The sequence below is a fragment of the Bombus impatiens genome, unplaced genomic scaffold (genome assembly GCF_000188095.3).
Source record: "Bombus impatiens unplaced genomic scaffold, BIMP_2.2 scf_0637, whole genome shotgun sequence".
NCBI lineage: Eukaryota > Metazoa > Arthropoda > Insecta > Hymenoptera > Apidae > Bombus > Bombus impatiens.
Window position 1 is genome coordinate 2080209 of NT_177056.1, and position 17940 is coordinate 2098148.

Here is a 17940-nt window from a genome sequence, read left to right on the forward strand (position 1 = left end):
GGTACACTGCTCAAGTCGACTAAGGAACACAGTGTTCGCATAATGAGAGAAAGTATTTTTACCTTTTTAATTGCTGTTAATATTATTATTTGGAGCAGTGGATGTTAGTAACCAAACAAAAACTCTGTAGCTCGAATTTGGATGAAAATTGCATTAGACTCAAAAATTTGGTTTCTATAACTGCCTAGAAAATTTATTCTTAAAAAAAAAAAAAAAAAAAAAGGAAATTATGAGAAAATTATTTGTTATACCAGCGTGCAGAGTTTTATACAATTTACTGCAAAACCGACTGAAGCCGACGTTTTGTCGACTTAAGTTTTAATTTTATGCATTTACATGAACATATTCGAAGCAGTTTTTCATTGTTTTTAAAGTCAAGTATCTTGTTTAAAAAATAGAAACATACGAAACCAAATATAACTACTAGGTAGTGGAACGAAAAAGATATGAAAAAGGATGATCCATTACGCACTTGAACAACACGTATGAACTACCCTTATATTTAATTAACGATATAGTTTCGTTCTTGAACGAATACCGTGGTAAAAAAAAAAATCAAACAGGGACTATTCGCGAATATTTTACTCTCCCAAGACTGAAGAAACATTTGATAACAGTTTACTAGAACATTTATCCTAAAGATCTTTAATTAAAGAACGTCAAGTCATTAGTTATTTAATGATTCTTTTATTATAGTATAATCAATTAAGGCTAATATATTAACCTTTCTTTGTATATCTTTCTTCTATGTCTGATAAAAATGAATTGGTGCTTCCAATGCTAGATAACAATTACAGCAATCATGAATGGAACGTTGCATTCGCTTTTGCCATTAAAACGAACATTGCATTCGCTTTTACCATTAAAACGAGCATTGCGTTATACAAGATTTCTCATAATTAATAACAAAATCGATAATTAAGCTCTCAAATATTTTTTTTTTTTTTTTTTGTTTTTTTGGCACGTAAAAGCGCACCTAAATTTTGTATCATTATATATAAGAAATAATAAAAAATATTCATAGAAACGTAAAATTTGTTTAATAAGCAAGGAATTATTTTTTCGGCCTTGATAAATACAACTTTCAACACAATCAAAATTTAATTAGACGTATAGCTCACTAAGCTTTAATCCCATTTTTATGAAAAATGAAATCCCCGATTAAAGAATGTTATTCCAGATTTTCGATATATTTTTAGTTATAGAATAGGGAATTGTTATCGATTTTACCATTGATTATGAGACACTTTGTATACAATGGAAATTGAAGAGAGTAATAATAAGTCTCGTGATGAATTTCACTCAGCTAACTAATCATTTGGTATCATTTCCCACGAAATCGTGCAAGATCTATTTCGTAACTGTACATTATTTGTGCTAATACTTTTACTCGATAATTACTGGCGAGGATTACGTATGCGGAATATGTTGAAGAAGGAAGGCAAGAATTTTTATGCAATTGCTATTTGGTGTATCATTATACGAGATCAACTTGAAAAACTTTTCTTTATAAATGTATCGAATGGTGTATGAAAGGACAATGTAAATATCTCTATATGTTTAAGTATAAGTACATAAGTATGACGTAACCGGTACTACTTTTACACGATTAATTAGTCACTAAATGGGAATTCGGAATTCTAAAAAGATATATTGTCATGAAATGTTCGACGTATCGAGATATTTGTGAATTTTCAGTAATATTATTTTCCAAGCCTTATAGATGATAAATCATAATATTTTATCGAAGAAGATAGCATAATGGTACATATTTATGTCTGCTATTTTCGATAATCAAAACTTTGTATGTATCTGAGACGGCTTAGTTACTTATATCAACAAAGTAGTATTCCCATTTTCTATTTTATTTATCATGTAAAGCCAACAAAAGAGAATGCCATTGTTTAATGTAATACTTTTATTTAGCCATTTAAATGTTATATGTATAATATGAAAAGAACATTCTTGTGAAAGGTGGGAAAAATAATGATTAGGGATGAATTTTAATTTTTAACTTTTATTTTAATCGGATTGTGCAATTAATTTCTATCGTAATGGATACCGTGTCAAAAAGAAAAGAAAAGATTGTCAAACAATGACGGTAAATGAGTGAGATAACGATGAAAAATGTGCATATTCTATATCATTAAGGATATTTTCATTAATGAAAAAACTAAGTATGTATTTTTAGGTAATGAATTGTAAATAAAATTTAGAATCTTTTCCATAAGAGTAACTCGTTCTTTAAAGAATAAATAACTTTTTTAATGTGAGTACTCTTAATGGCGTGTAATCGTATGCAGTGCACACACACATATAACATTACATACATATATTTGCAATATTTTTTTTATCACCGCCCCGTATAATCTGAAAAAGGCTATACACGTGTACATATGATCTTTCATGATAATAAGACTCATGTAGCAAATGAGTTTAGTGAAAGATTTCTCAAATGATATTTGAGATGAATTTTTAGGGAAAACGAGAGTCTGACTCGTGTTTTTGTGATAACCCTAGGGCACAAACTGACTACTATTTTAGTAATTATGTTTCACTGGTTGTAGAAAAACAAATTCAATTCCCTAGCAAATTATTTAATTTCTAATAACAGTGAAGAAAATATCATTTCTACATGCGGTACTTGAGTCCTCTTTTTAAATTTCTAAGCCTTCTCATGGATTATTTTATTTCTTTAGCAAGAAATTACGTAATCAGAATCTAGCAAGGATAACTTATGACAATTGAACGAATCATAAAATATCATTTGCCATGATCCATATATGAAAATATTAAACAATTTTTTTTTTTTAATTATTTTTTCTTATTATTGAAAATTTAGTAGACGATTCTTATAATGGTCTATTCATATAAATAATTTGGGAAGAAATAAAATTGTAGGTGACATGGTATTTTCACATACGAAAAGAGGGTGATTACTTTATTTTCTTGAAAACTCAGAATTCTATGAAACAAGTTCCTTTCATCCTCTTGCCTTTTTTTCCATTTATCGGGGCTTCGCAATCACGTATAATGATTGCTCATAAGTAATAACGTGTATTCTGTGCCTTATCGTCTTTGTCATTTAATGCGTATGCGTATACATATGGTGCATGAGAGTGTGTTTGAACTGAAGCACGTTAAAATGCCGATTCAATTACTCTAGATAGTTAATTGTAATAATAAATGAGTTTCATGGTGTAATAAATCTTTGAAATATTCATGGCTACAAAAAGAAAAATGAATTACATTTTTAACATATAATTGATAATCGATAATGCATAATTAATTATTGTTACTAATTCTTCTAATAGCGTAGTAAATTTTACTGTACCACATCGTTATATCGAATATTTTAACATTTTCCGATTATTAATCCTTTAGAGATTCATTACGATATAATTAAATATTCTACAAAATGTTCTCCTTCGTATGTAATTCATTTTTTCTTTTTTTTTTTTTTTAATGAAATATTTTCAAATGATTTGTAACATTTTGTGATACATTTTATTATTATGACTAACACATGATGAATTCAATACACCTTTTGTAATAACAAGAAAAGGATTAATATTTCTCCTTCTATTGGATGTTCAGTCTGTTATTGTATCAATTTTTTTAAACTTCATTGATTGTATACTGAATTAATCTTTTTTAATTAGGCACTTTTATATAAATGAGTACCAAGCTGCAAAAACATTATAAAACTATGGAAAAAATAAATAAAATTACATATATGTATTACAAATACTAATGATACAAATTTTCTGTGTTGTTACAGTGTTGTTCGTAAAACAATGTATTGCTCTTAAATAATTTTAGACTATGATCCTTTATGGCAATTCAAATATCTTCAATTTGATGAAAACTTGTAACAATTTCCGCGTGTCATGAAAATTAAATTAGCAGAATTGTGCAATCACACTATCTTTTACCATATTTGCAAAAATATATAAAATCTGCTTTCATTGTCAATACATTTTATTATCAAAAAATTGTTTTTACATTTTGGCATAGATGCATTAAGTAATTCAGTGTTCTTAAAATGAAAGTTTGAATAATCAGAATTTGATATAATTCTCAAAATTTACACTAATTATTAAGTGAATGTTTTCCTTGCATAGAATTCTGAAAGATATATTAAAATAATTAAAAAAGATATAAATATAATGTTAAAAAAATAGTAACGCATACTTTCTAGCATACATTTTAGGTTTACAGGTTTCAGTATTATCTTGTAAAATTGCAGATAACTTTTATAAGCTTTGGATATTCTATCTGTGAGTTTAATAACAAAAAGACAAAAAGAAAGAAAAAGAAAAAATATGCACTTTGTGTTAGATTATATACAAGTACGAATGATAATTCTTCTAAGGAATCATATTCTGTCGCTTCTTATATTTCTATTTAAATTGTAATCCATCACCAATACTGTATTTGGATATCTTTATGCGAGTGATGGTTTCAAAACAAAGGGAAAGTATTTATTATTGATATATAAGTTAAATGAATATCTAGCATGTACATTGTTATGTATGATATATAAATTAACATTATACCTTTAAATGTATGTGTATATGAGCTAAGCATATTCGTGAAAATGCCTATAAATAATATTATGAAATCAGAAAAAGAAAAATCTGACTTATTTGTGTCTCTGTATATATGTAAAATTGTATTTTTTCAAATAACAGCATAGAAATATAAACAATCGTTTAAATTATTTTTGAAATATCCAATTTGCATCTCAGTACCAAATAAGTTTGCTGAATTTTATTTTATTTGATTTTATTGAAGCATAATTTCAGTCTTCTAAGAAGTATAGTCTAAAACAATAGAAAGAACAGAGAATTAATTTGATTCTATACTTTATTATGAATTGTAAACTTTTTAAACATTTCTATGACAACATAAATAAGTAGATAAATATTTTTTCCATAATTCAAGAGTTATATTCAAGTTTCTAGGCAAAGTACAACGAAGGCTTATGCTGGTATTCGCGAAGAAAATATTTGCTAAAAACATTTGTATATTTCAGTTTATTTAATTAAAATATACAGATTTGAAACGTGATCACACATTTGTTCGAGTATGCCTCCTTCAACCTATGCTTAACCTGAGATAAACCGCTTAAATTTCCACTCTCTATACAATTCTGTGTTCCTCTGTTAAATCTTATTTCTTCCTTTTCCCGTTTATTTTGACTCTCAGAGAAAATACTTAGTTTTTCTATTTATTTGTTTTTAATTCACGTCCTATGTAACGAACGTTAAATCTACAAACGCAGAACTAGACGGATCCTTTTTTCCTCGTCCACTCCTACATTTCATTTCCTTCGTTACTATTATAATTTCTCATGTATATAAATAAACGCTAGCGAAGATTTTCTTTATGTCTCTTATGAGCACAATCATCTAAATCTTTTTTTTTTTTTAATTATATCTACACGTAGACGATTTACAAATATATGCGTTTTTATTTTACAATATGTATGTATATATATGCGCCTATATACTTATATATATTTACATACATATACAGTATATCTATATGTATAGATAGTGCTACTTGATCGCATGCACCAAGAAGAGATAGTGAAATGTTCTTATTTTATGTATCTCAGATTTTATCTACCTTGTAATATATTTCCTTTTTATCATTTGGTGTTTATATTTTCACTGGGTAACAATGAAAAAATTACTTTCTTCTTGGCTCATGATATATGTATGAATACACTTTATACATATATATATACAAATTTCAATGGTAACTATTGTAGGCACGTGTCATTATTTTCTTTCCTTTGTCATACTATTTTCCTCTCTGTTTTTTGAAATAATTATGTCTCTCTCTGCACTGTCTATAATGAAACAGAAAGATATAAAAATATTGATAAATTCGTACAAGCATACGCCTCTGAATGTCTTCATTTTCTTTTTTCACTTGGTCAAATAATCCCGGAGAAATGGTAAATTTTCATCAAGTATGATCACTGTACTATTTCTATAAAAAATATTCCAAAAGATAGAAGTCAACTAAAAATCATGTTATGAATAATCTTATTTTAACATAAAACACCCTCTAATCTTCCACAAACATTACTCTAGAGGATATACATATGTATATGGAACAAAATTGTAACATGTGGATGAGAATTTACCATCTCAATCTCTCTGACCATATTATTACTTCAGCACACATGCAACTAAACTTTCAAAATTATCCTGAAGTAAGTTTCACGCTATTCGCAAATTTTAAATAAACTTAAAAATAATCACCGCATTCATAAGAAATGAAAAAAAAGCCTCCAATAGAATACATTTCTATTTAACGATTTAAGCACGTAATTATACGAAACATCTGCATCTCAATCATCGTTTTAACGATTCACTGTTCAACACGTCTCTAATTTTGCGAACTTCGAAAGGCGACTCTTGTAAATTTTTGCGAGCAAAACGCGACTCTGCGAACCGTTCTTTCTCAGTACCCACAGTTTGCCGTGTTTCGCCCATAAAAATATATATGAACCACCTTCTGATTGTTGCAAAATTGAGAAAAAGCTAAAATTTGTTGAAGAATTATTATATATCCATACAACAAATAAATTTTTCAATTCTTTCACTCACTCGTTCGTTTTCTCTTTTTTGTAGCTGCTATAAATATAATCTAAATTTTGTATCGCATAACAGACAGTCATTTTTCGTACCGCTTCGTACCAAGGTAGACGCTATTCAAAATTATCGTCGTAATTAAGCGAACGACTAAATACTTACAATAGTGAATACAATAGAATCGAACTACCTACGAGTCCCTTTTTTCTTTTTTCCTTATTATATCGAAAGACTTTCTTAGATTTTGTGTTGCCATTGTATAAAGTTAAATATAAAAATTTCATGATTATACACGCCGGTTTTCCCTTAATGTCGACCGAACGAATCTTGAACAGTCACCTCCATGCTTGGCCAAAGCGGATCGCTGTTTTACGTACCTACGTACTAGATATTTTCATTTTCTTTTTAATCTTACTGTAAGCAAATCACATTTTCTCTTTAATGACTTGTTAGTCCTCTTTGAAAGTCGCTCCCACGTAAAACACTGGAACATTTAAAGGAATCATTCAAAATAATTTCTACAAATCATATACGCACTTGTAGTTACAGTTATCCTCTACTTCTTTTACTCTCATACTCACATATTTTATACACATGTACGTGTTCTTTATCTTTTTCTGTTTCAAGCTTCCTCAAACTCTATAATTAACAATTTAACAAGCTAGTCAAACATTAGAAAGCATAGAATTAAGAAAGGAATCATTTAATATTAAGCTGACAATTAATGAGATACGCCGCCTTATTGGTTTCAAAAAGTTGGAAATTGTTTAAAAAAAATTTTTTTAACAGAACCTGTTTTAAAACTATGCTTTTCGACCTAGTACCCAGCAGGTCTTAAGAGTTATTCGTACAACAAATTCAACTTTTTACAAATTGTACTTTACAAAATCATCTATAATGTATTGTACAATCTCTCTAATATTTTAATATTCGTTATACATTACATTGTAAAAGGTCTAACTTTACTTATGTTAAAATAGTAATTTCTTGTTCCAATTGTTGGTAATACTGGGTTCCAACTGGTAATCTTAAACAATAATAAAAGTCTTAATATATTATGAAATAATTACTAGATAAAGCAAATGTTTAGATTATAGTATTCATTTTAATCCTACAAGCTGCTATGCTTTCTTAAGAAACTGAAAAATGATAAAAATGTACCTAGTTAGCTTTCTGATGGCAAAATCTGTTCAAATGAAGTAGCATGGTGATCTATTACTTGAGAAAGAGGAATATTTTACTCAAACTTGAAAACCGATAACACTGATTTCTGAAAATCAAAAACTATTCAGAAACTATTACCACGGCATGAAAAAAAGGAAGTATTGCTACATTCGGGAAATTACATACGTGGATAACAGTGGAGATATTCCAATGTATAAATTACAATTTGCAGGAATAGTATATACAATTGGAAAGAAATACACATGCAATTTATGATTGACACGACGTTAAAATCTCAGTTGTCGAAACCCCGATTAATGGAACGATCGATTAACGAAAAATTCGATTATTGGAACATCGATTATTTAACGGAACGTTCGATTATTCGAACGGGTTGTCTAAGATGTAAACAAGAGAAATATGTGTTTATGTTCAATGCGTGTATGTATGTTGTGTTTTCATTTCGGTTATGCTTCCTCTTTCTCTCTAATCATTATTCATTGTATGTAGGTATATACGATGTCTTTGGGTTATTATTAGCATTTATAGATTAGATCCTATTAGTAACGTTCTTATTGCTTACTACACACTCAGAAGCATTCGTTGCTTTAAAAACTAATTTAAGATGGTTCGAAGCACAAAGAGAGAGAGAAAGAGAGAGAGAGGGGGGGAGAGGGAGATAGATAGATATAGATATAGATAGAGATAGAGAAAGAGAGACAGATAGGGTACGGCTACTGAAATAATAACATTGAAAAAAGTCGCCCAGTTGGCAGCTAAGTAAGATTGGGAGACAAAAATGAACACTAAAGAAAATTGTTAAATCTTGATTCAAAAGCTTTTGTATTTGTGTAATACTAATATATCTGTATGTATCTACAAAATATTTCACATTAAATGATCTTCGTTCATATAAAAACAGAGTTACTCAATTATCCGTATGGACGTGCCATGTCTTGTTTTGAATAATCATATTAATGTATGCATTTTTCTAAACGGAACATGAAGAAATACGTTATACTATTCGATCGATTCTACATTATTGCTAAATATCTTTCAACGTGTGAAACTATGCAAATATGAAAAATACGATCAATTCTTGACCCGTAGTGTGCCGTGGAAGTAGTAAAACTTTACTATGTATCGATAAGAAAATTGTTATCCTACTTAGTATCCTCATATACTTATTACTAGCAAATTGTTTTAAGAAGAAGTTAGAACTATTCTAAAATAGGAAACGATGGAAATCGTTAATGATTCTTATTTTTCTTTGCTTTTTTTAACAATTGGTCCGTAAAATTCCCAAACCCAATTCCATCGAGACATTTGGAAAATTGAGACAAGAGCTTGCCTATAGCATCTTCAAGTTTCAAGATAAAATGCAACAGTATAAACGAGAATAGTTAATCTCTCTCAGTTAGATATACCTTTCCATGAAGATGAAAAGCAAGATGCAAAGTGAAGAAAAATTTGGTGAGGGTAAGAAATGATACCCTGTTTAATGTAACAAGCAGTGTAATTAATGTACGTTACCCTACCTCATTTTCCAAGGCGTTTAATGCGAGATCGCGTGCTTAATGACCTAGCACTTGGGTTATAGGGTGATTTGACTCTCTTAGCCATTCCGGAACTAGAGTTACATCCGGTGTTCGTAGGACTAATCGTAGAGCAAGCTCCGTTCGCAGTATTACTGCTAGTTTGCTTTATACTGGACGACAAGGAGGAAGACCTTACTCTATTTGACTGTAGAAATCCATTATTACTAGAATGCTTCAATTTACACGGTAAAGAGAGTCGACTTTGCTTTACTATTCCGTATTGATGTACTAATTGTGGAGATATCGTGTGACCAGTTATGTCTACATTACGTGAACGTAGTGTTTTCACAGGTGTCGCTGCGATAGTATCTGACCTGGAATAAAAACAAATACAAATATATCAGGTAAGGAATTGCAAAATCACTTCGCGCAAATGCAAGCTTAGTTTCAATACAAGTTAGTAGACACGATAAAAAGAAGATCAAACGATAAGGAAACTAACCTGAGCCAACGTTGCGGAACAGTCGTATTATCTGAAGGACCTATAATAGACACGGTTCGCTTTATCCTCCGCTCGTTACAATTATTCGATCGATTACTTCTTCCCTGATCCCACTCTCTTGCGCTGAGACTAGCAGCCCACAATTGTTTCAACAGACCTTTGATAGACGGCCTTCTGATAGCTTTCACTGGCGTAGCTTTTTTCTCCAAATTTCTTTGGAAGCTATTTAGCGACGGTAGCCTTTCCTGTACAGGTACAGTGGTAGCAACAGCCGTAGAACGAGCAATATTGGAATCCGTGCTAGCCCAGCTCATACTACTACTCGCGTCCTTTGTGGCTTGATTCGCTGGATCGTTCTCATCGACCGGGTTCGGACGATCCTCCGATCGCGTCCTCCTTTTAACGCATGGTTCTTGTAACATACATGACTCCTCAATCGTGTTAACTACACTCTGTGATATTGCACTGTGTCTTCGTTTAGTAGCAGCAGCACTACCGCTTGTTTTGCTCGTCGAATTTCTCACACCTTCCTCCACCGTGTTTCCCGATACTGACACTTTCGTACTACGCGATTTAAGTCTAGAATTTACATATGTTTTCGTTTCCAACGAACTAGCATCCCCCAAAGTATTTCGCGAATGTGTGGTTAGGCTGAGCCTTCTCGTGCTTCGAACGTCTCTTCTTGAGGTTGAGAATAATGTTGTTTGTCTGTGACGAGATCCATTTAATATGTTAGCTTTTACTTCATTCTCATTACAGCTAGTACTCGCTAGAACTACTTCATTGCTCTCTGTGGTATTAGTAACGACTGTGGAAGAATGTGTACCATTACATTCACTGGAAAATGCACTTTGGTGTATCACATTTGAAACATCAGGATCGTTTTTCATTTCTATCTCAGGTGATTGCCGAGATGATCTCGAATTTTTCTGCTCATTTAGTGTATTATCTTCAGTTATCTTTGTTGGTTGTCCCTCGATGGTCTTGGTTTTTTCTACTTCTGCCTCAAATTCGAGACTATTTACTTCTATACTGTTCTTTAATATTTCATTGGATGCTAATTCTACAGGTTGAACATTTCCATCGACCAAATTTTCTGAGATATCTGCATGTTTTTCATCTTTTTGATATTGATTTTCTTCAATTTTATCTGGAGGTGTACATATATTATCCACATATGATTCCTTTTGATTCCCCTCAATCTCATCTGAAAAAGCTGGTACAGACCGGTTAAGATCAACATAATGATTTATTATAGGCGAAGGCCTTGGTATACTTGGAGAGACTTCATTACAGTTATGTCTTGTTGGGGCTTCTGCAAGCGTAGCTGTAGGTGTGTGCATAGTACGATGTGTTACAACACACTCTTTCTGGCTCAATATGATCTTGAAGAACCAAAAAAACAAATTTGTTTAACAACATAACCAACATCTTGCTTTGTATCTTCCAAATCATTTTTTCCTCTTTTTAATGATATTAAAGAGTAGATGGATAATGTTTAACCATACATACCTCACTACGAGATGGACCTGGTGGATCTAACATTAATGTAACCACGCTTGTATTATCTGCACGTAGCCTCTTTAATGACCACTTTTCCAAAGCTCTATCTACTAGACTTTTTGAAGGATTTATCCACAGTTGAACATTATCAGCTTGCTGTTTAAAATAGGAATTACAAATATGTCTCTGTACGTTTAATATCTTATTCAAGTTCCTTTTAAACATACCCCATTACATGTTTGTTGAGAAGCAATCAGATGTTTCTCATTATGTCTATCTGCAGCTTGGACAATAGCCACTGCAGCTTGGGGTGTCAACATATTCCACAAACCATCTGTTCCAAAAATAAGGCAACGATGTGATTCCACATCAATCGCAACTACTTTAACATCTGGTTCTGGAGACACAACAAATGTGTTCAACTCTGAGTTATAACTCCAAAGATCACCTATAAAATACAAAGTTGTTAATCATCTAATGATCCATACATTCTTATAGGTTTTTCCCTAATATTGTAATAGCAATATACCTAAGGATCTAGCAACAGCAAGAAATGGAATTTCATCTATATGAGTTGACCTTCGAACAGGTCCTTTGTGCCCAATACGAGGTCTGTTCCAAACAACTCTTGGAACCCCAGACTTGCTAACAACTTTACCACCAGACTGACGTATCCTCATCATTTCTGGCCCACTTTCCGGCTTATGGTCTTTGGTCAAAGCTTCTGCACGCCATTGAGGATCACCATCTGCTTGGTATCCCAATATTATGCCAGAATCTCCTACATGACCCAGGTAAATTTTACCTTTACGAATAAAGGCTATACTAGCCGTGGTCCCGGCCGTAGATGGTAATCCGGATGCGGTTCTCGGCCACTTGTCTATCACAAAAATACATCCTCGTCAACATATATTTTCATTGAGAATTCCTGTCGAAAACCACATTCTATGATTCTTTGCTTTATAACGAACAAATTGCCCATAGAAAAACAAAAGATATCGAATATTTTCTTTCAACTACTTTTTCTCAGAGTTTGAACTTTCAGGTTAGCTCGGATTACATAACCTAAATTCTAACCTAATCGAGCATAGGTGGTGGGGGAAATACGCGGGACAATGAGAGAAATTCTTCAAAAAATAGTAGATACATTAAGTTTCTTTGTAAATACGCGTGAAAAGTGATGAGATTTGGCGGGAAACGAGTGAAGTGGTAGAAATAACGGAACAAATGACGGAAATAAGATTCCTACCAAGCTCCCGCCACATCGCATAGTGCGTGTTCACGTATCCGTCTTTGATGGCTCGCAGCACATCCTCGTCCCGATCGCTCCAAAAGTTCTTCTGCTTGACGATAACGTTCATCAGGTGTTCTTTTGCAAATGTGGCAGCTTCGCCGCCTCCGTGGCCGTCGAATATTCCGAAGAAGGCATACTCCAGATCTTTGTCATCCGGTGTCGATTGAAAGGCCACGCTGAACATGTCCTCCATGTACTTACGACCGCCCTGATTACAATGTCCGGTCACTCTTAGGTTAACCCCAATACTCAACGGCATGATGGAACACGCCGGTGACCACGGGATGTCAAGAAGACGAAAGTCTATCACTTCCTTTAACTACGCACTGTTTCAACACTCGACACGCACAGGGAACGGAAGCCTCGTATTTACTGGGTAGGTCTGCGCGTAGCTCGAGGGACGCACACACACTCCAACGATCATGGCCCCACACGGCACAATGACGTTGCGCGCACCGGAGTAGGGCAGGAGGGGTCGTCCCCTCCACGATTTCACCGTCACCAATGCGCCTACCACTATACTCCGACGTTTCTCGAGAATCTTCAAACCGAGTGCTTTTGAGCAACGCAATTTATTTAACTGGGAACCTTCCTTAACCTATAAACACACCTTGATTAGTCTATCTTAGAACTATAGAAAAATTATTTATTATACCTTAAGAGGTAGAAGTAATCCTTCAAATTGGTACAGTATAGTTTGTAGTTATAATGTAGTAGTAACTTCCGAACATTTTAGGTTTTCTACCGAGCCCTACTACGCCCTTCCTTAAGAGTTACTTTCGACTTGATAAATTTCTTAAGTTTCAACTATAAATATTAACTACCTATATAAGCCTAATTCTTAAAGTTATTACCATTATTATTTCATAATTACAATGTATATAGTACTAGTAATTTCTGAACATTTTAGATTTCCAACTTAACTCTGCTATGTCTTTTATTACATGTTACTTTCGTGACGACAAATTTCTTAAGTCTGAGTTATAACTATCAACTACCTATACAAAATTAGTTCTTTAAATTATTAGTGTAGTCTATAATTATAATGTAAATACATAGTATTGATAGTTTTTGAACATTTTAGGTTTTGAACTTAACCCTACTACATCTTTCATTATAAGTTGCTTTCGACTCAGTAAATTGTTCGAGTTTGAACCAGATAAGTATCAGCCACTTACATAGAAGCATTTTCGAGCTATTAGTATACATTGTAATTACAACGTAATATTGGTTGCATCTGAACATTTTATATTTCTAATTTAGTCCTACGTCCTTCGATTCAGTTGTTAACAAATTTCTTAAGTTTGATGAAAATACTGAAATCACTCGTTACGTTAAACATTTTTGTAAAATATTGAATTTCCGTTCTGAGGCAGAAAAATTGCAGTGGCAGGGTTTCAAATCGATTGGCGCGCAGAAAGTTCCACGCGGAAGCGTATACGATATATGTATACATTATCAATGCGTTCGATAATTTGCAAAACGCATCATGTATACGTATTTCCAAGATAACTATTCCCGTTAGTTCGATTCTCATGTAGCATATGTTCCCCGACGTATAAGTTAACGTATAGCGGTTCCATAATCACGATTGGACGATTCGATTTGCCGCGCTTCGAATTTAACCGGGAAACTAGATGTGCCCCTTTGAAATTTCCAAAAACTCTCCGTAAACAGCAACTTGGTAACATTACCTCGGTTATATTACCCTCACCGACGACCACCACACGCAGAGCGGTATCGCATCCCCCTTTCGTTTCACCGTTTCCGCCCATCCCCACTGTCGTGGAAACTTTTACCCCTTCCCTTCCCCCACCATTCCCCTGACATAGGGCCGGCCCATCAACGTCGCGGTGCTATTCATGCCGCGCATCTCGGCTCACGCAGTTGCTGCGTTGCCATGTGTTCTCCGACGAACCTGAACTTTCTTGTCCAGCTGGTGACTCTCGAAGTCTCGAACATGTCTTTTGCAAAATTCTTCCCAAAATTAAAACATTATTTTACATAAATGCACATTATAACATACAATCACCTTAATTATCAAAGTATGATAATTTTTTGTAAAAGAGAACCAAATTGGGGTAAGGATAAATAAAATATGGAATACTATAACACATAATATCTTTGGTCGTTTCCAGATTTAAGTTTCCCTCTTCGTTTGAATATATATTTGCATGTTTTAATGTTGTAAACATGTGACACAAGTTTGTAAGATATAGATATGTCGAGAATATAATTTGCTGTTAAGGAGTGTAGAATTATTGTTTCGTTTTTTTAGATGGTTTTGCGGACGTAAACGGGAAATGAATGCGAACCAAGTGGAAAGCAAACATTCTGTTTTGCCAGGCTGTGCAGTTATCTCTTTCCAAGAGCAAAACACGGGGCACGTGTTTGAACTTGTTCGCCTCACGAACTGGCAACGTTGTACTTCGTTCAAAATAGCACTCCCAGCTGGCGGCTTTCGCTTAACATCCGATAGGCTATAGTTTGATGAGAACTGTTTTTGACTTTATCGCTAAAGTAGAACCGTTTTCGTTCATATTTTGTTTTCCGATTTCGTTCGCCAAAATCCACGGTTAACAATTTCTATGATTCGCTAAGCGATCGGAGATACGGTCGATATGTGTCATCGATTGCATCATCTCTTCGAAAAGATGGCTGTTCTTTTCTGCTTGGAAACAGTTATGCGGAAACACGGCAATCAGCAATTAAGCTATTTCTTTCGAATTTATTATTAATATTAGATTTGTTATGTGATTAGGACTGTTAATTTTCCAAAGATATAACTATTGCAATATCCTTATTGTTGAAGCTTAATTACTGATTGTACTGTTAAATTAATGAATGTAATAGTTTTAAAAGTAAATGAAGTTTGGAACTGTCAGAACAGTTGTCGCGCTACCATCTACCGACAATTGGCAGAATTACCGAAAGATCAGATAACAGAAAATGATACAAAAATAAACGCGTAACTAAATAAATAAAGCTGCTTTTCGCAAAGCACTGAAGTCTATTTAATATCTGTTTGCAAAAACAGTATATATAACAATTGTTGAACAAAATTTTGCTATATGAAAATTTTCAAATGGTTCTATTATACCGACGCATATTTTAATTCAATGCAGAACACTTTGCAAACAGAAAATTGCGCTGTCTTACATACACATACACACAAGCGCGCGCGCTCACACACACGCAATCTATCTATAACAATATAATATATATAATATAATATATATAATATTATAATAATATTATATATATATCTTTATAATATTCGGCATATAATTACAATAATGATAATGAACCATTTTCATGAATATAATTAATATAATTCAAGATAAGTAATAGAGTGAATGTAAATCTTTAATTAATCCTTCCTGAATTAATTAAATAATTGAACAATTATTGAGAAGTGTTAGCAAAATACAAATTTAAGATATATTTCATATTTTATGTAGTAAGTATAAGACAATGTATGATTAATTACTAACGAAATTATTTTATTTACTATTAGTATGAGTGGAGTTATTCTTTCGCGGAACAACGGGATGCGAATTTTAAATCTGTTTCCAACGCGACGGGTTGGATGATTCAGGAACCTTCTCAGGAATTAGGAACAAGTCGGTGCAGGTTCAGTCCTGTCCAGGCAGACCTAACGACATCTTCAAAGTACTGACGTGTTGTGTTACTAAGCCAAGCCGAATGCATCGATTGTGTCAGAGAAAATTGCTTGATGACGTTTGTTTCGTGATACAGTATACCGGTCTTTTATTTCAAAAGTATCATTCACTTCGCTTTATGCGTTGATTCTCTCATGTGTAATGTGTATCCTTTTTGCAATTGAAATTTGTTTCTCTTAAATGCTAATTCTAACCTTTATGTTTACATATTATGTATATCAGTATGTATGTCAGATCGAAGTAAACTGAATATCCTACTTGAAATGTGATGTTACATTTAATAAATATATGTAGTTATAAGTACATACAAGTCGTCTGTGTTATAACATAATGTTTTGTCATTGATGGTAATTGTATTATATTATTAATAAAGTATGAGTGAGATTATTATTATGGATAAATTGATTCCTTAATTTTTATTTTGTTTTATATGTTGGTGTTTGTAAGAATTTCTCATTTTGTAAATAAAATTTAAGACGATGTAAATATAACCAAATTTGTATATAAACAAAATCTATACAAATAAATATATGTCTAAACCTTGTAATAAATTCCCGTAATGTAATATTAATAATACGTAATTACAATTATTTTGATAATTTGATTTTTTTATATACAATATTTCCCCTCCAGTTTTGTTTATTTTAATACAAATTTAATAAGCATATAAAAACAACATTTTGGTACAAATTATATATAATTATTTCTCTTACATAATTTTGAACGTTTTGTATTTTTATCAAAAGCACTATAGTAAAGGATAAAAGAATCTCTCTTCGATCGTCATTTTGTCTTATAGATTCTTGCTAGACTTGATGGCAACTTGACGGAAAATCAAAATATTGGTAAAGGTATATTCAAGAAAAGTGGGTATATGTATATACTTGGGAAAAGAACGGAAAATTAAGCATATATCTTTGTATTATGAAATCCTACTTATTTGCTCTGCTATCAACAGAGGCACAGGAACATTATGGAGGCATCAGGCGAGGAAACGGAATTATAGAAGGGAGAATATCTATATTTCGTGATCTAACAATATCGACCCATTAGCCAATGAAATTGATAATGAATAAATAATTTCAGACCATTCTTTTATGAATTTTTCTTAATAATAAAGTTTTACTCAAGTGTAAGTATAAAAATATAACGTATAATAAAGAATTCCATTAGTAAGGAGCTATATGTTCATAGAGTATTACCATATTGATGACTTAAAAATTAAGGTCTGTTAAATGAATTCCATCCATTTTATTTTTAATAAATAATTTTTGTTTATACATATTATGTTTCGAAATAACATATATACATAGATAGTTATCTAACTCGGCGGCACGCCGTCGCCAATTCGAAATGTATGAGTCAGCCATGCACGCAAAGAATGTACGAATCAGCCACTTGTAAGAAGTAAGACTAATTCCACGAAATACTATCATTTATGGAAACCCTCGCATTCTTTGATAACTTTAACCTTTCTTGAATAATATTTATACATAGTCTAAGATATATCCAAAACACAACGGCATGAAAACAGAACGAGAATTAAAATCACAAAAACTTTTATAAAGCAGTTTAGCATTCTAAATCTTGTAATAACAAAATTACAAATTATTTTGAGATTCAAGGTTTAGATAATAAAATTCAC

At 32.2% G+C, this 17940-nt stretch overlaps 1 protein-coding gene across 2 annotated transcripts; it reads right to left on the bottom strand.

Moving 5' to 3' along the window:
* Nucleotides 1–7008: 7008 nt before the first annotated feature.
* LOC100740995 (protein phosphatase 1D) lies at nucleotides 7009–13042 on the bottom strand. Of its 2 annotated transcripts, none has more exons than XM_012389145.3 (7): nucleotides 12568–13042; nucleotides 11848–12198; nucleotides 11546–11766; nucleotides 11328–11474; nucleotides 9816–11200; nucleotides 9314–9687; nucleotides 7009–7638 (listed from the first exon to the last, which is right to left on the bottom strand). In XM_012389145.3, the coding sequence occupies exons 1-6, from the start codon at nucleotides 12869–12871 to the stop codon at nucleotides 9315–9317; spliced, it is 2781 nt and encodes a 926-aa protein (XP_012244568.1). In that variant the 5' UTR covers nucleotides 12872–13042; the 3' UTR covers nucleotides 7009–7638; nucleotide 9314. The 2 variants fall into 2 exon arrangements, with proteins under 2 accessions (XP_012244568.1, XP_012244569.1); XM_012389146.3 differs by having other exon boundaries at nucleotides 7014–7095.
* Nucleotides 13043–17940: the final 4898 nt, after the last annotated feature.

Bases quoted from the DNA above. Each gene is read 5' to 3' on its own strand.
- LOC100740995 (XM_012389145.3), bottom strand. From the start codon at position 12,871: ATGCCGTTGAGTATTGGGGTTAACCTAAGAGTGACCGGACATTGTAAT. The intron at 11,767-11,847 runs GTATATTGCTAT...TGTATTTTATAG, and splicing joins TGCTGTTGCTAGATCCTTAG to GTGATCTTTGGAGTTATAAC. The intron at 9,688-9,815 runs GTTAGTTTCCTT...TTTTTATTCCAG, and splicing joins GTTCCGCAACGTTGGCTCAG to GTCAGATACTATCGCAGCGA.